The following is a 23,854-nucleotide window of genomic DNA, read 5'->3' on the forward strand; positions in this document are numbered from 1 at the left end:
CTTTGTGGAAATTTCTAACATTCTAATGGGAAAGACAGAAATACTTAAGTTGCTGTGAAGAAAATTTAATGCAATTGCTGAAGAGATAGTATTTGTAGGATGCAGACATTAAATGGGTATGAACTTTGGGAAGATCCGGAGGGGTATGTTGCGAGCAGAGAAAACACTTGCGCAGATGCTGGCAGTGGGAAAAGCAGGGAGAAGGGGGTGAGTGAGGGGAGCATATCAGAGACACAGGAGGGGAAGTGGACAGGGCTGTCACATAGAGCTTTGTGGGCCACCATCCAGATGACTGTAGCTGGGGAGCCAACAAGATCTTCATGTTGGCGGCTGTGTGGAATGACTTGTAGCTCAAGAATAATCTTGAAGAGAGTGTCGCCCCCTGTGATAATTTCCTAACTCACACTAGTCTGATTTATATTTCAAAGTTATTATTTAGGTACATTCAACACCCTCTGTATCTTCTTGTTTGTTAGTCCTTAAAAGGGAACATGATAATGTGAGCCCCCTACAGGCGGAACAGAGGATTGCTTCTTTGATGACACGGAGCCTTCAAAAGAGTTGGGGAAATAACGATGCTGAGGAACGGAACTTCAGTTATCTTTAAAGTAACAGTAGCGGGAACAGATGTGAATTGGGAGATGGCACAGTGGAACATTTTCCCCAGTCTGATATAGGGTCTTTCAACTTTGGTTTTTCTAGCCTTTTGAATTTTATTTATATATTTAACCACCACAAGATTTCTCTTAAAAATATATGTTGTATTGGGCGCCTGGGTGGCTCAGTCGTCAAGTGGATGCCTTTGGCTCAGGTCATGATCCCAGGGTCCTGGGATCGAGGCCCACATAGGGCTCCCTGCTTGACAAGAAGCCTGCTTCTCCCTCTCCTGCTCCCGGGCTTGTGTTCCCTCTCTCTCTGTATCTCTCTCTGTCAAATAAATAAATAAAATCTTAAAAAAAAAATCCATGTTGTATCTATTTGAAATATAGGAGTAATTTTTTTTTATTTTTTTAAATTTTATTTTATTTATTTGACAGAGAGATTACAAGTAGGCAGAGAGGTAGGCAGAGAGAGAGGAGGAAGCCGGCTCCCTGCGGAGCAGAGAGCCCGATGTGGGGCTCGATCCCAGGACCCTGAGATCATGACCTGAGCCGAAGGCAGCGGCTTAATCCACTGAGCCAGCCAGGCGTCCCTGCCAGGAGTAATTTAAATGAAAACAAAAGTTTAGAACTATATATTTTATAGCTAGGTTCTGATATTTTTTCTTATAATTTTTAACATTTTACTTTCATCTTACATGTTATTATAGATGACAAAAAATTAATATATATTATGTGTATATATATGCATATATATATACATACAGTGTGTGTATATATATATATATATATATATATATACAGTGAAGTTCCAGAAATAATTGTTAATTATATTTAAATTCAGACTACCTGAATATTAGAAATTCAACTAGTATTCTTAGGACTTAATGGTGAGAGGGGTGCCTGGGTGGCTCAGTGGGTCAAAGCCTCTGCCTTCGGCTCAGGTCATGATCTCAGGGTTCTGGGATCGAGCCCCGCATCGGGCTCTCTGCTCTGCGGGGAGCCTGCTTCCTCCTCTCTCTCTCTGCCTGCCTTTCTTCATACTTGTGATCTCTGTCTGTCAAGTAAGTAAATAAAATCTTAAAAAAAAAAGATTTAATGGTGAGAAAATTTTGTCAGATATAAGGAAATGCAGCAATATCTTCAACTTGATGTTTAAAAGAGCATCTGTTTAGGGGAGTATAGAGGAGGGGAGGGAAGAATAAGACAAGATCAGAGAGGGAGATAAACCATAAGAGACTCTTAATCATAGGAATCAAACTGAGGGTTGATGGGGGAGGGGGTAGAGGGATGGGGTAACTGGGTGATGAACATTGGGGAGGGCACTGATGTAATGAGCACTGGGTATTATATAAGACTGATGAATCACAGACCTCTACCTCTGAAACTAATAACGCACCACATATTAATTAATTGAATTTAAATAAATTTTAAAAAATAAAGGAAACAACCAAAAAAGAGCATCGGTTTAGGGGTAAACCCCACATTTATTTAGAATGGTTATAAAATGAATTGCAATAGCTGAAGTTGATTTTTTTATGTTATGAAGGTTATTGCCCAAAGGATCTGTGCAGTTACAGTTTATAAAGAACTAGAAATTATATCATTGACTAGATGTTTTCAGACTGTGGTTTGTGTATGTGAGTGTTCTTGGTGGACTTTAGTCTTCTCCCACTGGTTCCATCCCTGTGGTTCTTCTGTTGGAGGCCTTCAGGTGAGCTTTGGTTGGAGAATAAGGTTTCTAATGCATACTGCCTGCCATATAAAAACATCTGTCAGAAAATATCCCTTAGTTGTTGGTGTTTTTTGCTTTTTATGGGTAACTGAAGAAAATTCGTTAGGTGTTTTGGTTATTTGCAACCTGGATGAAGAAAAGTGAGCCAGAAGCCCTTCCTAGACAGGATGTTTATTTAAATATTAATTAACAATGCAGTTTCATATCAATCAGGTGTCTCACGTTTTGTAAGAGTCATGCTACCATAACTGCTCATAACAGTACAATGAACTCTAGTAACCGAAAGTTTTTATTGCCAATGACTTCACTAGACCTGTCTAGACAGCAGTTACTCTCTAAAATCATAGCATGTTAGGGCTGGAAGAGATCTAACAGAGATACCGTAATTTAAATGGCCTAAATATTCTGTTTGCCGTTGTAGCCATGGTTTTGGGGTTTGAGGGATGGGAAGACCAATGACTTCAGGCTGAAAAGTGGGAAACTGATAGGCATAAATATAGGAAGGGCCTAACTTTGGTTTTGGATGCAAGTATAAACATATAAAAGTATTCTTTGGAAAGAGCAGCAAATTTGAAAGGAGTTTGATGTCTGCTCCTGTTTGTCAAAATGGGAGAGACTCCCTGGAGGTTTTACCTAGAGAAAGTGATTGCAGTCAGATTCATAACCTTTTGGATTGCCTCTCTGGCAAAGTCATGCCAGCCAAAACAAAATAATTCTAGCGTTCTAATTTTCGCTGATGAAATCCATATGCTATCAGTTTGTTGTTAGTGGGATTTGGATTGGCTCTGCATGGTTCCCCACCCTTCAGCCATTTGAGTCAGGTCAGCTAGATGACTAGTGGAATAGAAAAACCAATGGACTGACAAACTTGTTCACGGGTTGTTTTGTTCTCCTGGCTGTTGACATAGAACTGCCAGCTATGATTTGATGGAGAGCCTGACTCTGTAACTCCCAACTTTATGGGCCTGTTAGTGGCAAAGACCAGAATGTACTTGCTAGGCCAAAGGAGTTCAACTGCTTTGATTGATTTAGATTTGGTCTGAGCACCTGGAATAAAAATAGCTTTGTCTTTGAGAAAGTGTCTTGACACCTCTACGTGACTGGGGTATTTAAACACTTGGATGGGTGGGACAGTCCCCACGTAAGTGTCCTGAGATAGATACTAGCTGAGCTTCTCATTAACTTGGTGAATGTCAGAAAGTGACTTATGCCTGGGAGGCTTTCTCCGGAGAAATAACAGTAATGATTTCCCGATGATTTTGACTGATTAGGAACACACATGAAGTGCTTTGTGTTTGGTGAAAAGCTTTCATGTGAAATATACTTTGCTCCGATCCTTGTGACAATGAGTGAATAACTTGCCTCTCCCTCTGTCATATTTCTGTAGGAAGCCGCCCTCTGTAGACAGCTCCCCATGGAAGCTGAGACTCTGGCCACCGTTCAGGCTGCTGTCAACCCGCCAACCATGACCCCAGACATGAGATCCATCACTAATAATAGCTCTGATCCTTTCCTCAATGGGTAAGTTAACATTTTGGAGTGACTGACTTATTTTTGCTTTATTTATTACATGGCTTACAGTATAATGGGTCTTTGTTTATGTTGGGGAAAGGTGGGGAGCTGGGAGGTTGGGGTGGGGATCAAGGGAAGCTGTCCATTTCCTGGTGCTGGTAATTGTGCTATGGTTGTGTAAGATGTCCTTGGGGAAGCTGGGTGAACTGTGCACGGAGACTCTACTCTTTTCACATCTTCTCTGTGGGTCTAAAATGGTTTTACAGTAAAAAATGTAATTAGCACAAAGAGACAATGTTTTTAAAATATGAAACATATGAGCAAGAAGGAAAAAATAATTTAGCCAGAAATATGCTCATGAGTAGAAGTAGTCAAACCTTAATTGTAGCTTTTTAAACACAAATAAAGGACAGTTGTCTGTTTCCTGTGTCTTTTCTGCCCTTGCAGAGGCTTGTAGCAAACAAACACATCCGATTATGGAAGTTAGTAAAAACAGAAAGAGAGGTTAAAAACAAGCAGTAACTGAAATAATGAAGAAAGGGAATTTTTAAATTGTTTATTTAGAAGTATTACAAATACACAGAAAAATATAAAGAATAACGTAAGATTTATCCAGGTATCCAACACCTAGATCCCTAGATCTTACTTTTTTAAAAAAGTATTATACCATTTTTTTAAAAAGTATTATACCATTTTTAAGTATTACACCATCCCTACCACCATTGATATCTGTTCTTTTCCCTCCCTGGAGCCACTGTTCAGAAATTGGTGTGTGTCCATCACACATCTTTTTAAATTTCCTATTGCTTGTTAATGTGTGCATTCATAAGCAATATTCAACACTGTTTTCTTTTTTAAAAATTTACATAAATGGTATCATAGTCTATATGCAGCACAGTGTTCAAATTATTATTTTGAGATAAAAAGAAAATCAGCATCCATTTACTGTGACTGGCCGGTTTTATTTGCCTAGTCTTTTCATTTCGCTGACATCGGTGTGCATGTCGGAAAATGAAAGGGAGGTGCAAATTCGGCCTCCCTCCATTCCCTGGAAGGTTGGGCAGCGTGACAGAAGTAGACTAGGTTAGGGGTTTCATGACTCTTTTGATTTGGGAATTCTTGGTGTGGGCTCGCACTGAAGTCTCCCCATGCTTTGCTCCCCAGAGGGCCCTACCATTCGAGGGAGCAGAGCACTGACAGCGGCCTGGGGTTAGGCTGCTACAGTGTCCCGACGACGCCGGAGGACTTCCTCAGCAACGTGGACGAGATGGACACAGGTGGGAGCAGAGCCTGCAAGTCCTTGCCATGTGTTTGCCCTTTTGCATCGTCCCTTCGGTCATCTCCATTCTAAGTCCAACCAGAAACACTTTATCCCAACAATAACAGAAAGGACAGCTGAAAAGCCACCCAAGCCTCAGGCACTACTATTAAATTCTAGTCCTCTCTCCTTTGTTTATACAAAATACAGTTTTACGTACAGGCACAGGATTTTAAATTCTTTCTTCCCCCGCCCGCCCTTCCTTCTCTCTCTCTCTCTCTCTTTCCTTTGTCCTGCATCGTACAGCCCTTGCTCACAGTTGGATTAATGCCGCTGTCTGCTCTGCCTTTCTTCCCCAGTGGAATATTTTTGCTGTTCTCCCTTCAGTTGTAATGTATGGGCCGCTTTTCCTCTTGAGAAATGGGACTGGCTTATAGTGCTTCCCACATGCCATTTTTCTCATGTTATTAGCTGCATTTGGGAAGCAATTGGCAGGGCCATTTGGAAAGTTAAGCCACTCAGAAGATTCTAAATTGTCATCTCCAGGTCCCAACATGGTAACGATGTCCTCCTTCAGCAATTAAAGAGAAGAATCAGTATTTTTTCTTAAAAAAAAAAAAAAAAAGAATTTCTTTCCGCATTGCCGTTGTGCACAGTGCCTGTGTTCGTTATGCTGTGTTCTTAGATGACGGTCATCTGTGTCATAGTCTCTGAAGCCAGACCACTGTCAGACCAGAGTTGGAGTCAGCCGGGCGTCTTAGGAGTGCCGTCGGTCGGAGCAGCTGCCTTGAGGTCTCTCTGCAGGTCGTCATCCTTGTGTTTAGAGGATAGCACAGACTGTCTTGTGAGGAGTCACACGAGAATAGTCTGAAGCATTTGTTTTGTTATTCGTCGATTTATTACTTCAGTTTTCTCCCTCCCTCCTGCCCCCCTCACTTTTTTCATCTCTCTCTTTATTTTTTGGTGTGAGATTTATTTTGTCCTCTTTGGAACAGCCTTATGAAGTAGCTCCTTCCTATATTTAATGATTGTTTGCTTTCATCTTTTAAACACTGGGAAGCCAGTAAAGATAAAAAACAAAAGTTAAATTAAAAAAAATTCAGGAGATCTAAATCTAAGTCTGACCGTTAAAGAAAAAAAAAAGATGGATTCTGTTCTGTGGCTTTTTTTTTTTTTTTAAGATTTTATTTGTTTGTCAGAGAGAGCACAAGAAGGGTGTGCAACAGAGGAAGAGGTAGAAGCAGGCTCCCCACTGAGCACGAAGCCCCGTGTGGGATTTGATCCCAGGACACTGGGTTCATGACCTGAGCTTAAGGCAGACACTTAATCAACTGAGCCACGCAGGCTTCCCTATGACTTTTTAAAAAAGGCTTCAAAGTAGGGAATATTTTGAAGCCAGAGTGTGGAATTAAGTGGTATTCTGGAAAGAACATAGCCTTTGTAGACAGGCAGCCTAAATTGAATCTCTGTTTCTCCACTTCTTGGTAGTGACTTTGGGAAAGTGCTAGAACATGCCAAGGCCTTGGATTTCTCACCTGTAAGTGGGAGTAACATGCTTACTTCATGAAGTTGTGGGGAGTTATGAGATCACATAGCTTGGCCCAAAAGTTCTCTTCCCCCTCTTCTGAGAGGCTGAAGTCATGGACAAATTGAACTTGATAAATGCTAGGCTTCCAAGTTAACCTGGTTAAGTGAGTGTCAGCTCGTGGAGTCTAGGGTCCTGTCTGTGAAGGTCTTTCTAGGAAGTAGGCATGAACCTTCCTAAGGAAAGAAAAGTAGTACAGTAATAAGATGAGGAAAAGCGAGGGGTGGGCACAGCTCCAGTGTGGCTAGAAAAGTCTATGAGATTCACTGACCACATGCTGAATGGAAACAAGCCAGCCAAGCACACTCCCTTTGCAAATCACACATAGAAACAACAGCTGGATATGGTGTGGAATAGAATCAAGGGAATAGCAGGAGCAAAGGTGGGGAAATCAACCACTCTTCCAGAATATTCTGCAATAATCATACTCTTTTAAGAATTGTCTGGTTTTTCTCTCTCCTTTTTTTTTTTTTTAAAGATTTTATTTATTTATTTGACAGAGAGAGAGATCACAAGTAGGCAGAGAGGCAGGCAGAGAGAGAGGAGGAAGCAGGCTCCCTGCAGAGCAGAGAGCCCGATGCGGGACTCGATCCCAGAACCCTGAGATCATGACCCGAGCCGAAGGCAGCGGCTTAATCCACTGAGCCACCCAGGTGCCCCTTTTTAATGGATAAAACTGTTAAAGGCAGAAAAGATCACTATGTGATTACAAAGTTGATCCAAAGAGAGGTATTTTAAGATTGTTAACCTAAACAAAGAATCTTAGAACTAGCCTCCTCATGCTTTCCATGTCTGAGGAGAAAGGATAAGAGAAATTCTTTAAAATAGATTTTGTTTGGCTTAAAAAAAAAAAGTGTTCTTGAGTTATTAGTAGATATCAGTAGAGATGAATGGTGCTAACTAGAGATGAGGGAAAAAGACACCCAGCACTTTAGATTGGATAGTTTTCCTGGGCAGATACTTTCATTCAGCCTCATTTCCGCCTGTTACATTCTAGTGGGTAGTAAAAGTTATTTAGGATTTCCTGTTCTGTTTGATGCTGTTTCCTACAATATCAAATTCGATGTTTTGATCACATCGAACTTGTCAGATTTGATGTTGAGGTCATGTCGAACTTGATAAAAATTTCCCAAATTACTGCCTTTTGCAATGAAAATCCTCTAAAATATTGCCAAGAGTCACTCATTTATATAGGTTACAGAAGAGCCATTAAGCTTTGCTATCACCAAATGCAAGTTTGATTATGTTTCCCTCATCACTTGGAAAGATGTAATTTTTCTCTTTGGAAAAATGCATTTGGTTAAAATGAATTTTCTCGGTTTTGCTCAGAATAATGATATTTCTGTGCAAAATTTCAGGAAGGCTACCATACTTCTAAAACACAAAAGCTAATTTAACAAGCTTTTTAGAAATGATTCTAGGGTGGAAGCTGGCCTTAGTTACCAATGCTTCTGTCTCTGAGGTGTATATATATTTTTAAGATTTTATTTATTGATGTGAGAGAGAGCAAACATGAGAGAGGGAAGGTAAGAAGGAGGAGCAGACCCCCTGCTGAGCAGGGAGCCGGATGGATGCGGGCGGGATCCCAGGAGTCCAGGATAATGACCTGAGCTGAAGGCAGTTGCTCAACCAACTGAGTCACCCAGGCACCCTCTGAGGTATATTTTAAACCTTCAGAAAATTGATCAGGGCTGTTTGAATTAATCAGTTGTTCTGATATTGGGTAATCAACGAGTTCCTAGGTTTTTCTTTCTCTGAGCACAATCAACATTTATTGTATGTGTGGCAGACGTTATAGGGTACTTCGCTCCAGTGTGTGAAGAAGGTACCTATAATCCCAATTTCAATGGAGACACGGAGGGTCAGACAAATTATGTGTGTCTAAGGTCACACGGCTAAAGAGCCCAGTCCACGGGCACAAAGGTCAGTTTGTTTTCTCGTCCACTATTGTTCATAAAGAACATGTGTTCTTCATGTCCTATCCCAGACGTCTCATTTTCCTGGAACGGTGTGTTCTCAGCTGTGTTCTGTAGACTCCAGTTCCATTAGGCTATAGGTTCTGCCAGAATAGGATTGAATGATTAAATGGGTTGAGGTAATAGCAGCCTCAACAAAAGAAAACAGATCTCTTTACAGCAAGACTTCTTTGAACCTTCAGTGCTCATGTGCACTGTGACTCGTACGCATTATAAGAAAAGTAGATAGCTGTGGGGTGCCAGGTGTGTGTGTGTGTGTTGGGGGGGTGTTCTGCAGAATTCCCTTTATAAAATACTTTGAAAATGATCCCGAGAACCATCAATAAAGACAGGTTTTTGTTGTTGTTGTTAAAGATTTAATTTATGTATTTGACATAGACACAGGGAGAGAGGGAACACAAGCAGAGTGGGTGGGAGAGGTAGAAGCAGGCTTCCTGCTGAGCAGAGAGCCCGATGCGGGGCTCGATCCCAGGACCCTGGGATCATGACCCCAGGTAAAGGCAGACACCCAACGACTGAGCCACCCAGGTGCCCCTGTAACCAGCTTTTTAGTAACAAGGTTAAAGGAAACTCCTCACTACTATCTTTGAACATAAAAAGAGGGAGGACATGGGTAGATCTAAGCTTCACATTGAAATCCTTAGAGTATAGCTGGGTGATAAGGCATTTTTACAGGGAGGGACTCTCTTTGACAAAGCAGCTCTTCATGCAGCTGTCATGGGAAGGCGCAGATCGCAGCCTTCCTGTGCTGCTTTGCTGTCTCCTGGGCTTATCCATTGTGGGCCCTTATCTGGGCCCTGTCTACCCAAGACAAAGAAAGGTTCACCCAGCATCTCCGCATCTCCTACGAGTGAGCATCACCAGCTCAGTTTCGGGACCGTGGTAGCTGAAATTTTTCAGAGCACTGAACTATTTTAGACCGGCAGCAGTAGAATCTTCGTTTACATGGAAGCCTGGTGGCAATGGAGGTGAGCATTGGGTTAACTTCTCGAGAGCTTAACAAACGGAATGACCATGGCCACCTTCTGTTCTGTTCTAGGGGACAACGCAGGACAGACAGCCATGAACATCAATCCTCAGCAGACCCGCTTCCCTGATTTTCTCGATTGTCTCCCGGGAACAAATGTGGACCTAGGAACTTTGGAATCTGAAGATCTGATCCCCCTCTTCAATGATGTGGAGTCCGCGCTGAACAAAAGCGAGCCCTTTCTAACCTGGCTGTAATCGCTACCATTGTAACTTGGATGCAGCTGTGACCTGACATTTCCTGGGCCTCTTGGCAAAAAGCAATGGAGCAGAGTCAGTCCACAGGTGTACTCCATGACTCCCTGCTCCCTCCTTTCATCATTGCCTGGATTTGGTTAACAGTAACTTAAGTTAAACAGTTAAGTGTTCTCCTTTCGGTTTCCGCAGGCCTGCGTTCCCGTCAGGGGCTCTGTGTCGTTCTTCTGCAGAGCCGAGGGTGGAGAATTGCTTCTCTCTTTTTCTCTCTGCCGCCCCATGACTAAGCTTAATGGGTGTTAGTTGAAATTTATGCATCAGATTGATTATAAACCATAAAAAAAAACTGACCACAGGCAGTGACTTGTGACAGGCGGGCTCGGTCCAGGAAATGTACACAAAATTAGAGCTGATTCATGGTTTCAAAAACTGTGTTGATAACAGTAGTACTGAATGCTTTAAAAAAAAAAAAACTTAACTCGAGCTTTAAAAATCATTGTATGGATAGTACATGTCTGCTGTATGGAATACAATGTAGTTTTGAATCCATGCTGGTTCTGATGGTTCTTTTTACTCTGTATCTGCAAAGGCACACGCGGTCCTCTTGTAGTTGGTCCTTCATCATGACTTTACTGCGTAGCGTGTAGACAACTCGTCCTTCCAGCAGGAGAGGAGCAGGGACCGTGAGTCACAGTTCCTACCCTACAGATCTTATGAAAGAGACCAGTTTGGTACTAATTACGAGCATTTATTAAACAAAACCTTTTTTTTTTTAAATTACAAGTTGGATTTTTTTAATTGCAGCTTAGAATTTGATGTTTATTTTATAAAGCACTATAATTTTGTAGCTGATGACAAAGGGCAGTCAAATGTTTTTGATAAATCAGCGGTGACTGTATTTTTTTGTCTTTTGCAACCGTTCTGAAAACATCAGGACGACCTAGCTTTCAACCCGACAGCACACAGCAGAGAAACTGTTGCTTTTTAAATGCTGAAGCCTTATCAGTTTTGCTTTCCAGATCTCAAGTGCTTAAAAGAATCTTATCTATGAAACTGTTTGAAGGATGAAGCAGATCTCTGACTGACGTGTTAAAAAAAAAAAACAGTAAAACCCTCTGAAGGGTGTATGGTGGAGACTTGTGTTTCTGAATTCAGTAAAATGGATTCCTCAGTATATTATCCTAACCCTGTTTGCTACAGTTGGTATAAAAAGGCATGAAATATGTACTCAATACCTCTTGTGTAACCAAAAACATTTTTTATTAGCTTTTAAGGACTGAGAGAGAGCATCAGGTTCACCCGGCATGTGCTCTGCCTACATTGCCATGAAGTCCTCAATCGTTGAATATTTTGAACTGACATTATTTATAATCTATGAATTTAATACCTTTTTTGGAAAGACATTAATAATTCAGGTCTCTGAGAGGAACCTTCAATTCCCAAGGGGGCTTATCTGTTGGGGATCTTAAATAAGATCATTTTCCATCTATGAGAATAGAGACAGGCAGCATGCATTCTATCTGGTTGGAAAGAAGGCAAGTGAAAAGGGCAGAGATGAAGTAGTGAAGTCACGGTAGACAGTGGAAGGATACTAGTTGGGGAAGTGGAAACTGACAAGTTAGAGTACCCCAAAAGCTAGACGAGCAGGATGCTAGGAGAGGTGCCCAAAAGAACAAAGCAACAATTTTCTACTACAGCTTTTATTACCAGAAGACTCTGTTGTAGAAGAAAGGGCTTTGGTGCACTTTATGGGGGCGTAGGAGGGTCAGGGCTACGTGGCCCTGTCCAGGCTGATGCTGAGCATGTCTGTGGACAAGAGCATGGGCCTGCTGTTGCTTCCAAAACAATGAAGTGATTTCTTTTTCCTGGAGGACCCATGGTTTATGTTCAGATTGCTTTTCTCTCTCTAAGCGCTCAGAGAGAGCGGGGTAGATGTTTGTGTTCGCTACTAAATTGAAGGGAGCACTATCTCTTTTTCTCTTTTGTGAGCAATCATTGCAAAAAGAGTTGTACATTCTTTCTAAGAAAAACAAAAAACAAAAAACAAGGGACCTAACAAAACTGAGCAGTGTTACTGTATTTTTTAAAAATATTTTTATAGACTCCTTTTCGGGTTATTATGTGTAAAAGAAACAGATACCCCTCTTTTTTAAAGTAGTTAAAACATCGGTAATTTGTATTATCAATTTTTAGAAGTAATTTCCTAGTAAGCTTGTGGCATTAGAAGACACTAGAAGAATTTTTTTTTTCGTGAAATTAGCTGGAACATACATTAACGAACGTAACAAAAATTTTTCCAGAATGAAATATGAACCATGACTACATGTTTACTAAAATGGACAAAGCCAGATGTAATTTTTTTGTTGTTTCTAAGGCCGTAAAATATGGCCTTTGTTAAAGAACACTAAAGCTAGAAATCTAAACGTAAGAACTTTTTAAAGGCTTTTTTCTATTATTGTAAGTGTTAAGACCCCTGCAGAATTCATGATAAGGTGCTATTTATATTTTTCATTGTAAAAGAACTGCCAGGATATCCCATCTTTTCAGCCCTAACTCAGCAAATTTCAGCATTTCATCCAATAACTTTGCCACGGGAAAGACATATTAAAAATTGAAATGGAAACCTAATTCCCAAGGTATCGATATCCTGATAGAACACATTTTCTTGAAGTAAATACATTGTCAAAACGTGTTGGCAATTCTACTAAGTCCAAGTAATTGTTAGTGTTTCACCAGCATATTTGGAATGTAAGATGCCATTTCTTTCACTGACTGTCCAGCATGTGGGAGCAAGGGAGACAAAGTAAGACATTTTGTGTGGGGGGTGGGGGTGCCGTTGACCCCAGTGTCGTGGAAAAGCTCTCTGTAGAAGAAGGTGAGAGAAGTGTTGCTCTAATTAAGTTGTGTTCTTATGACATAATTAGAAAGTAACTTCTGAAAATACAACTTTTATGAAAAAAAAATAAGCTGTTTAAAAAAGAAATTGTAGATTAATTTGATTGGGAAAATGGGCGATTGACAGAGACTGTTTCCCTAATACACTACATCATTTATGTGCTCATACTTTAACTTTTTAAAAAATTTACTTCTACGTTTTGTAATATGACATATGTGTGTTTATTTGTAATTTAGAAAGCTCTGCCTGCAGAAGGTATGCAGCCAAATCAATCCTATCAAACCATTTTACCTGGAGTTTGGTACTGGTTTTTACTTCTCTGATTCTGTATAAGAAAAATAAATACAATTGAATTTCCACTTGGAGCCTTTGTCTTTCCATTATTTGTGTGTGTTCCTTTTACTCAAGGCTTTGGGTGGTACCGAAGAAGGGCTTATGTAACTCTCCTGGCAGACAATGAAAGAAGGAAAATTTTGTAGGCCAACATTGTTTTGGCTCAAATGTCTGGTCTTCAATATTCTAAATATTCGCCGAATATCCTGGTTTCCCCTTTGTTTGAAGCAGCCCACTGAGTTTGTTGTTGTTTTTGTAGTGTGTATATATATATAATTTACATCTTGCACGTATAACTTACATCTTATATATATAATTTATTTTTAAAATCACACTGTCCTTCCAACACCCTCACAGATTTGATAGATACTCAGATTTCATAGATATTTGATATTTGATAGAGATGTCAGAACTGTAGGATCCTCAGTCTTTTCTGTGTTGCTAACGTTATAGCATGGCTTCTTGTTACCAAAACTAAGAAGAGCTTATTGTTCATTCTGAGTGTGGGCTTGTGACAGTATATATTCTCTGTCCCTTGAGTCCCTTGATTCTCACTGTTGTAATATCTTTCTCACTCCACAGAAACATTAGGTGAGAGCACTCAGGAAAAGAGTATTTTCAAGCAGGAACACAACAACAGAAGAGATGCTGGTGGGAACAGCTTACCAACATTCCAGAGCCTTAAGTCTCATGCATCCTTCTTTTTTTTTTTAATACTTTTTTTAAAAATTCCAGGATAGTTAATGTACAGTGTTCAATTTGTTTCAGGTGTGCAATGTAGTGATTCGGCAATTCTCTACCTTGCTCAGACCTTACTCGGCGCTCATCGCGGTAGGTGTACTCTTTTTTTTTTTTTTTCTTAAGATTTTATTTAAAACAATTTAAAGAAATATACCACATAGAAATGTTAGAGAAATACAAAAGAATTATAGGCAAACAATGGATAATGAGAATTCTTTTTAAAAGAGATACACAGTGATAAGAAAAAAAGAGATACACAACAGGGAAGAAAAATAAACAGTTTTTATATACTATTCATACATCAGTTATAAACCATAGCAGTAAAAGCTTTCCGAACATTGGCAAGAAAAGCCGAGAAATTGTTGGTCTTCCTTACATTCTCTTGGAATTCTGTCAGGCACTCAAGATGAGGAGAACTATCTGATACTTCATACTCCCTGGCTTCATTTAGGTGGAGGGAAAACATAAATGGGTTCTCAGGATGCTTAGGGTCAATATTAGTGAATATAAACTGCAATTTATCACCATAAATTTTACGAATTTCTAGTCCAAGTCGATCTTTATATAAATCTGCAGATTTCTGTAGTCTTTTCAACCTCTCTTCATTAGCTTTGTTAGCAGCAGAAATAGTTTCCTTCTTCTTAGCATATTCCTCCTTAAGATCCTGAATGTTTGAGGTCAGTACTTCCAGTTCCTGCTTTTTGTCTTTTATTCCAGCAATCAACCTTAACAAGTTAACTTTTTTTTCCTGAATGACGTTATTCTGCCTACAGATCTGATTTTGATACTCCAAAAACATCTCAACCATTCGTTCTTCTTCCTTTAATTTCACAGACAGCTTTTCTGCACATGCTTTGATGGAGTCTTTGTAGGTATCTCTTAGTCCCACCATCTGACAGGAAGTGTCATTGACAGTGCTTTTGAATTTATTCCAAAACTCATTTATGCTTTTATCAAACAGTGCGAGTTCGTCCTCTATCATTTTGGGAGAAAAAGCCACAAAAGACCTGAACCAATTTGAGAAAAACCGAGTTTCCGGAACCAAGCCGCGGTAGGTGTACTCTTAATCGCCATCACTTACTTCCTTCATCCCCTCGCCCACCTCCCTCGTATCCATCAGTTTGTTCTCCATAGTTAAGAGTCTGTTTTTTGTCTCTTTTTTTTCTTTGTTTTGTTTCTTAAATTCCACATATAAGTGAAATCATATGGTATTTGTCTCTGTCTTATTTCACTTCGCATTATACTCTCTTGCTCCACATAGCAAACGGTAAGATTTCTTTCTTTTTTATGGCTGAGTAGTAGTCTGTTCTGTGTGTGTACCCCCGTTTCTTTATCCATTTCATCTGTGAATGGACACTTGGGCTGCTCCATAATTGGGCTATTGCAAGTAATGCTACAGTAAATATACGGGTGCCCATATCTTTTCAAGTTAGTGTTTTCATATTCTTTGGGTAAATATCCAGTAGTGGGATTACTGGATCCTAGGGTAGTTCTATTTTTTATTTTTTGAAGAACCTCCATACCGTTACCCACAGTGGCTGTGCCGTTCCCATCAACAGCGCACAAGGGTCCCTTTTTCTCCACATCCTCACCAACACTTAGTTTGTGTTGTTGATTTCAGCCGTTCTGACAGGTGTGAGGTGATAGCTCGTTGTGGCTGTGATTTGCATTTCCCCGATGATGAGTGATGCTGAGCATCTTTTTTTTCTCCCCTGTAGAATAAGTTGGACTTTTTTAACAGAAGAAAAATAATGAAATATGCTATTCTCAAGCTTTCATTTTTTCTCTTGATAATAATGATACTACTAATAGTTACTGATCATTTACTATGTGCCAAGCACTATGCAAAAACACTTGATAGGTATTATCTAATTTAATCTGCATAGTGACCCTAACATTTCAATATTATCCTTACTTTATAGATGAAGGATTTAAGTTGTTAAATCTTTTGCACAAGGTTATACAGCAAGCAATAAATACGTCCAGTATCTTACGGGCATCTTTCCATGCCATACAGTATACATAGTTATATACTGGATTATTTTTAATATTATTTTGTACGGATGTCCCCTATTACAAACCAGTGGATTCTTTTTAGTATGTTGCCTTTATAATAGTGCTGCAGTAACCAGCCTAGTCTCATGTGAATATGGCTGGAGGATAAATTCCTAGGAAGGGAATCATGACATCATGCAATCTCAAATTTTGATAGATCCTGTCAAAATATTTTAGAAAGGACTGTACCATTTTATATTTCCAGTAACAACAGATGCAAAGGTCTGTCTCACCATTGCCAATCTGGAGCTGAATATTGCCTCTTTCGTTTTGAAGATTGAGAAATTTTCCTACAAACGTGCGGTTTCAAAACCATAAATAATCAAACCTGATTTGAATAAACATGAACATTTGGAGTTTTTTTCCCCTCTCATTGTACATTCTATAAAATATTTGGGAAGATAAGTACAATATATGAAGTTCGAAAATTGGATGAAAGATGTATTTCCTATCAATAAATATAATACAAATAAGTGTCTTGTTTTTGTTTTTCTTCCAGCTTTATCAAGATACAGACACACTGTGTAAGTTTAAGGTGGATGGTGTAGTGATTCTACGTATGTATATCCTGCACAGTGATTACCACAAAATGATCACCTCACACAGCTACGGGTGTGTGTGTGTGTGTGTGTGTGTGGTTAGAACTTTTGACTAACTCTTAAGTCTGTATAGGTAGAAATATCTTCCTGTTACAGCCTGTATTTCTTTTTTTTTCCCGTTTGTATTTCTTGAGTTAATAGTGAAATTGATACTTTCATAATAGCGTTATTTATAGTGGGTGATGTCAGTTCCCCACCCAGATCACCTTAGATTCTCTTTTCTGTTTTGTGCACCCCATCTCCCACCCTGGTGTGTTTTTGCTTCCAACAGCCGACACCTGTGACTCCTTTTTAAAAAGGATCACAGTTACGTTGCTCCCACACGTGCAGAGAGCTAGATGCCTAGGAATTTACATTCTACAACATGACCTTTAGCCAGCAACGGGTGGGTATGTAACTGGCATTTATTTCAAAGTCCCTGGGGGGACCAGACAGAGACTGCCTTCTACAGGACTTGGCCTGAGACACACTCTCGCTCTGTTTGCTCCATTTTCCTGTCTTGTTTCCCCCACTCTCTTACCAATTTCCCTTGCAAATACTCAATTCCTTGAAAAACCCTTTTTTTTTTTCTTTTAACTTATTTGACAGACAGAGATCACAAGCAGGCAGAGAGACAGGCAGAGAGAGAGGAAGCAGGTTCCCCACTGAGCAGAGAGCCCGATGCGGGGCTCGATCCCAGGACCCTGGGATCACGACCCGAGCTGAAGGCAGAGGCTTAACCCACTGAGCCACCCAGGTGCCCCGAAAAACCCTTTCTTAAATAGCTCTTCTTTAGTAAATCAGTTGCACATGAGTCCTTGTATCAGGGTCTGCTTCTGAGAACCAGACCTAAGCAAGTATCCGGAATATACAATAAACTCGCGTGTTAATGAGCGAAACAGTCCCATAGAAATATGGGCCAAGGATATGAATTGAAAATGTATAGGCGCCTGGGTGGCTCAGTGGTTTAAGCCGCTGCCTTCGGCTCAGGTCATGATCTCAGGGTCCTGGGATCGAGTCCCGCATCGGGCTCTCTGCTCGGCAGGGAGCCTGCTTCCCTCTCTCTCTCTCTGCCTGCCTCTCTGCCTACTTGTGATCTCTCTCTGTCAAATAAATAAATAAAATCTTTAAAAAAAAAAAAGAAAATGTATAGGTCAGGGAACGGGGGGCCAAACTGCTTGCCAACTCCATTACTAATCAGGAAAATGGAAATTAGACAGCAGTGATTGACCATTCCATTTCTATCAAACTGCAAGATGAAAAAGACTGCTGACCTTTTTGGTTAACTAGGATCTGGGCTAACAGGAACCCTACTGCACCGTTGGGGCAGCATAAGTTGTTAAAGGCACGAAGCAGGACACCTAGTGTGTTTTACTGACCACTATATCTCCACTGTATTCCCCAACTAAGTGAGTAGTTTCAGAAGGGACAGATAGGGAAGAGGGGCTGACTGCTAAACAGGGGAGAGGGAACTTCCGAGATGATTTGGTTGAGTACACAAATATGTCACCAATCAATGGGGTGACAGGCATTGCCACCAAACTAGCTCACAGCTGGGACTTGTAAGTGTATCCAAGTTGCCTTTTTTTTTCTTTTAGGATTACAATCTTGAGAATTCATGTATTCATATTTTCAATTAAAAATTATAGCTGCTGAATTTAAGATTTTTTTTCCTTAGGACACCAGTTTTTAAAAATTACAATTAATATTGTGTAGCTATTGGGACACCTGCGTGGTTCAGTTGGTTAAGCAACTGCCTTCGGCTCAGATCATGATCCTGGAGTCCTGGGATTGAGTCCTGCATCGGGCTCCCAGCTCCACATGGGGAGTTGTCTTCTCCCTCTGACCTTCTCTCATGCTCTCTCTCTCTCTCTCCCTTAAGTAAATAAAATCTTAAAAAAAAAAAAAAATACTGTGCAGCTATCGAAGCTCCTGGATATATTCTTTACTTATCTTCCATTGAGGGCCCATATGGAAGTATTGTACAAGTAAAATGTAGAGAATTTCTGCTATCTGCCTTGCTGCCCAGAGTAGTTTAATATATGCAATATATTAAAATGAATATAAAATTAATCGGACACATCATGTCATGTTAGACTCTCTGGATGAGTTTCTGGTCACTAGAGCTGGATGGGCTGTGAATTCTGGCTCTAAAACAGAATGGGCCTCAGAAGGTCTGGTATATTAGGGTCCTCCAAGCAGAACTCCTTAGAACTTTCTCTGGAATGCCCCCAAATTTCAAGATTCACCAAAACAATTAGCCAGTGCATTTTATTTTTTCGTTGTCTCAGATGGCTTTGAGAAACTGATCAAAACTTTAGGTGTTGTTCACAGTAAGTTGCTCCCACACACATTTTACCCTCCCATTCCAGGTGGCTCATAGTTCACTGATAACCCTTCCACTGACCTTAGAATTTGCAATTTTTTCCTATAGACCGTCCTTTGAAATAGGTCCCTTGTAGTAGCGTAAAAGCGTGAGATGATAAAGCCTTAATGTAGTTCACAGAGATGTATAAGTTGTGTTTGGAAATAGTAAGTTTCTGGGGTCACAGAGTTTACCGTGAAGCTTATGTGTCCCAACTGGACCCCTCTGCTTGTAAATCATTAGGTCATATTGGAAATTGAGCAAAGTGATGCATACCTCCTATGTTTGCAGTCTGAGGACCAGAAATAGAGTGACCAAGTGTCCCAGTTTGCTTGGGACAGAAGTTTCCCAAGACTTAGGACTTTTCAGTATTAAAATTGGGAAAGTTCCAGCAAACTGGGAAAGTTGGAAAGTATGCATCATGCACTCGTTGGCAGGACTGGCTACATAAATTGTGGAACCCTGTGCAGAATGAAAACATGGGGCCTTGCTCAAATGTATTAAGGACTGACATTAGAGCATTAAACTGTGGGGCTCCTGTGAGGGTGGAGCCCTCTGTATTGCATAGGTCATGTCCTGAAGCCAGCCCCATAGCACCCCAACCTGAGCTAGAATATATCTATAAGAATAAGAAGAGGGGCTGCCTGGGTGGCTCAGTGGTTTAAAGCCTCTGCCTTCGGCTCGGGTCATGGTCCCAGAGTCCTGGGATTGAGCCCCATATCGGGCTCTCTTGCTCAGTGGGAAGCCTGCTTCCCTTCCTCTCTCTCTGCCTGCCTCTCTGCCTACTTGTGATCTCTGTCTGTCAAACAAATAAATAAAATCTTTAAAAAAATAAAATCTTAAAAGAATAAGAAAGAAGAGGCTGACAAAAAAAAAAATTACAAGAATTGAGCTAGGGAATTATCAACATTTTCTTCTGACATAATGTCTTACCAAATCTCCCAGATAGTTGGTTGTGTATCCAGTAGTAGGAGAGAGTTAAGGTGGGTCTGAGGCCCCTGGTCCCAAGCCAGATTTAGTTTCTCCCAACGATGCCAATGAACGTAAGACTCTTAAGATCTTTTTTTTTTTTTTTATATCTCCTGACATTCTCAGGGGCATTAATGTCCAACAACCAGCAAATATATATTGAATTCCTTCATTCATCACTCTGTACTTGCTGAGTCCCTTGCCATCTCCATAGCACCGAAAACTTTGGAAAAATACAACGATGAAGAAAACTCAATCCTTTCTCTAAAGGAGCCATCTATTTAACTGGGACCCTACATTGTGGGGCAAGAAACAATAGGAGCTCAGGGTAGGGAAGGAAACCTCAGCTAGGACATGGATGGAGTGTGAGCCTTAGCCTCAAAGAGTTCTGTAGGCACTTCAGGGAAATAGCATATATGAAAACCCAAAATTTTGAGTGCTGAGAAGGTTCATGGCCTTGGAGGGGCGGTGTAGGGAGGCAATAAGGCAGGAGGTAAGTAAATAAGTAAAACAGATGGAGATAATTCTCGAAGGGGCTTGAATGATTTGTTCCAGAATTGGAGTTTAGCCTATATAATGGAAGCCAAAAAAAAGATTTCTTTTTTTTTTTTCAAGATTTTATTTGTTTATTTGACACACAGAGAGAGAGATCACAAGTAGGCAGAGAGGCAGGCAGAGAGGCAGGCAGAGAGAGAGAGAGGGAAGCAGGCTCCCTGCTGAGCAGAGAGCCTGATGCGGGGCTCGATCCCAGGACCCTGGGATCATGACCTGAGCCGAAGGCAGAGGCTTTAACCCACTGAGCCACACAGGCGCCCCACATAGAGAGATTTCTAATAGCAGAATGACTTAAGGAAAACAGGCAGAAAAGTGAAGATGAACTGGAATGGAATGAACTGGAATGGAGAGAAGCTGGTGGCCCTCTCTGAGGACAAGGGCCTATTTGGTGCTAGGAGGATAGGAAGAAATTGAAATCATGGCCTCTGCCTCTAAGAGGATAATATACTACCATGTATTTAGCATCAAGGGAGTGCCAGCGGAGTTCCAGAGCCAGAGAGATTGCTTGGGGCTTGCTGGTGAGGTGAGACGAGGGGAGCAGGCAGAGGGTCCTGGGGATATGGAACTGGTAAATGAAGGCATGCAAGACAAATGGAAGGAAAACGGTATGGATGTTGACAACCCACTGTGTTCCGGGAACTAGCTCCTCTGTGTGCTTATTTCGGTCCCGTGACGCTTTTAGAGTCATTTAGGCGGAACTGGAATTCTTTATAGTATTGAGTCTTTCTATTCAATTCAGTGTTTTCTCAACATCTGTTTTCTTAACACCCTCAACAACTCTCGTTGAAGATGGGTAGACAAAAAAACAAAAGCTCCCCTAAAACCTCAGTCTTGGAAGTCAGGTGCTAGGGCCAGCTGTGTCAGAAATGACAGATGTACACGGCACATGGGATTAGGGGCAGCAACCCCCAGGGCAGTCAAAAATTTACATAAAACTTTTGATTCCTTCAAAACTGTACTACCAATAGCCTGCTGTTGACCAGAAGCATTACCAATAGCAAAAATAGTGAATTAACACATATTTCATGTTATATGTACCCTACACTGTATTCTTACAATAAAGTAAGCTAGAGAAAAGAAAACATTGTTAAAGAAGGTCATAAGGAAGAGAAAACACATTTACAGTCCTGTACTATTATTTATTTAAAAAAAATGTGTAAGTGGACCCATGCAGTTCGAACTTGAACTGTTCAAGGGTCACTTGTAATTGTAATCTCTAGAAATCTACTTAACTTTCCTGGGTATCATTTCTCATTTTCCTTAGCTATAAAATGTTCATTTCCTCCTGGCACTAGAATCCTCCCATTCTATAATCTTCCTTAGTGTTTGAACAGATTTTCTATGTTGATGAGGTAGGTAGATTTGTGTCATATTCACAAGAACACACTCTTTTTCTTTCTTTCTTTCTTTTTTTTTTTAAGATTTTATTTGTTTATTTGACAGAGAGAGATCACAAGTAGGCAGAGGGGCAGGCAGAGAGAGAGAGAGAGAGAGAGAGAGAGAGAGAGAGGAGGAAGCAGGCTCCCTGCAGAGCAGAGCCCGATGCGGGGCTTGATCCCAGGACCCTGAGACCATGACCTGAGCCGAAGGCAGAGGCTTAACCCACTGAGCCACCCAGGCGCCCCAAACACACTCTTTTTCTTAGAGCATTTTTTGAGAGTCCAGCAGTTCTAACAGACGGGGGAATGAAAAACTGATATTTTAACTATGACTCTAATCTTGCAAAGTGATACCATTTTTATCAAGCACATTCATCACTGCTGGACCAGGGGGTCTGACATTTCCACCACTGAGATTTAGGGACTATTCCATAAAAAGGTCCCACTCAAGTATCTTACTTGGGTAATGATGGTGTGGCTAATTGGGCTATAAATGGAGAAAAATTAATTTACAGGATTAGCAAACAATTAATAATCAGTAATCCCGGGGTGCCTAGGTGGCTCAGTAGTTAAGCGTCTGCCTTCAGCTCAGGTTAGGATCCTGGGGTCAGGGATCGATCCCCACATCGGGCTCCCTGCTGAGCGAGGAGTCTGCTTCTCCCTCTGCCTCTCCCCCTGCTCCTTCTCTCTCCCTCTCTCAATCTCTCTCTCAAGTAAATAGATAAAATCTTAAAAAAAAATAACCAGTAAACCCTTACCTCTTGGAAGAGAATTCATTTATGGAACAAGCATAGAGTAAAATAAGAATTTCAGAGAATGAGAAGAGGGAAGCCCCAACAGAGAAAGGTGAGGTCCAGCACATTCCATACAACATTGCCAGTCCTGGAGAAGGTGGGTGTGTGAGCATTAAGAAAGGGCATGTGTGGGCAGTCTCCCTTACATATTTGCCGGGGGCTTCATTCCTCCAACCAGTTCAGAAGTTCCTTGCCACGCAGCTATTAATTAATACCGTGGCCTGAGCCAAGTCTCTTACAGTTTTGAAAGTTCAGTTTCTTTACATGTAAAATTGGCTGTTATAATAAAAGATGGGGTACAGTAGGAGGGTGAAGATTAAAAAAAACTGACATATAGAATACCCAGTAAATAAATAAATGGTAGTCAATAAATATTCATTTCCTTCTCTTTTGGTGAGCCTTTCCCTCTCTTCTTCCCAGGCCCTATTTTTCTCCACAGCACTTACCACCATATAACAGTAAGAGATAATTCACTTCTTCATTGTCTCCTCCCATTAGCCTCTCAGTGCCCTGAGAACAAGGATCTTTGTTTCTCTTATGGCCTTCAACAATGCCCGGTAGACTGTTCAAAAATACTTGTTGAATGGATATGTTTGTGAGAATATTGTTTTTCACGCCGCAACCCTCCCTTTGGACAGTGCCATTTTGGTTGACTTGTTTGCTCACACTTGGCAGGCCTTGAATTGATGAGGCTTTTGGGAAACTTTTCTGTATGGGGAGATACTTAGAAAGATGGCCAAACCCGTCTTCCCGAGAAACTGCCCACTGAGTGAGCTGGTGGGCTGAGGAGCCACTAGAGGGCAGCAGCTGGCTCCTCCAGAACGTGGTGACCAGCCCCTCTCCCAATCCCCACCCCACCACCCTGCAGACTGGATGAGGGGTGTGGTATCATGACGGGGAAATAGAAAGGTGGGCAGGAGTCTGCTGTTTTTGTCTCCCTCTTTGCACTCACCTATATATACGTTGCCAGGAAGATCTGTGGCTTTTAGGTGAGAATGAAGTTTAAAGAAAAGTACAGAGAAAGAAAGAAAAGAAAAATTAAGGTATTCTCAGAACAAGATTATTCATAGTGGAGTCAGTGAATCACCTGCCTCAGAATATCCTAAGGTGTTAGTGTAAAATGTGAAATTCTCTGACTTCCTGAATCTGAAGGAAGGCGGGACCTGGGAATTTGCATTTTCTTAGCAAGCTTCCAGGTGATTCTGGCGCTCTCTCAAGTTTGAGGACCACCACACCTGGGGAGTCATCTCCAGACTTTTTATCATGAAGGCCCAGTGTATGTATGTTTGCCTGTTTATTTCTT

The 23,854-nt window shown here is 40.9% G+C and overlaps 2 protein-coding genes across 3 annotated transcripts in view; one reads left to right on the forward strand and one right to left on the reverse strand.

Annotated features, from left to right (window-relative positions):
- The window catches only part of WWTR1 (WW domain containing transcription regulator 1), a 138,600-nt gene extending 125,459 nt beyond the window's left edge, over window positions 1-13,141 (forward strand). For both annotated transcript variants that reach the window (XM_046002664.1, XM_046002665.1), the window contains exons 5-7: window positions 3,722-3,855; window positions 5,011-5,123; window positions 9,705-13,141. In XM_046002664.1, the coding sequence (XP_045858620.1) occupies window positions 3,722-3,855; window positions 5,011-5,123; window positions 9,705-9,889 (432 nt within the window). In that variant the 3' untranslated portion in view covers window positions 9,890-13,141. The remainder of the gene's footprint in view (window positions 1-3,721; window positions 3,856-5,010; window positions 5,124-9,704) is intronic.
- A 1,001-nt stretch (window positions 13,142-14,142) lies between these two features.
- On the reverse strand, window positions 14,143-14,879 carry LOC123940398 (kinetochore protein Spc25-like). Its single transcript, XM_046003184.1, has one exon. It carries the CDS (start codon window positions 14,836-14,838, stop codon window positions 14,158-14,160), a length of 681 nt encoding a protein of 226 aa, XP_045859140.1. The 5' UTR covers window positions 14,839-14,879; the 3' UTR covers window positions 14,143-14,157.
- Between the last annotated feature and the right edge of the window lie 8,975 nt (window positions 14,880-23,854).

The sequence above is a fragment of the Meles meles genome, chromosome 4, assembly GCF_922984935.1.
Source record: "Meles meles chromosome 4, mMelMel3.1 paternal haplotype, whole genome shotgun sequence".
In the NCBI taxonomy this organism is placed as follows: Eukaryota; Metazoa; Chordata; class Mammalia; order Carnivora; family Mustelidae; genus Meles; species Meles meles.

What these genes read in the sequence shown, in the direction of transcription:
- LOC123940398 (XM_046003184.1), bottom strand. Translation starts at nt 14,838, where the DNA reads ATGATAGAGGACGAACTCGCACTGTTTGATAAAAGCATAAATGAGTTT.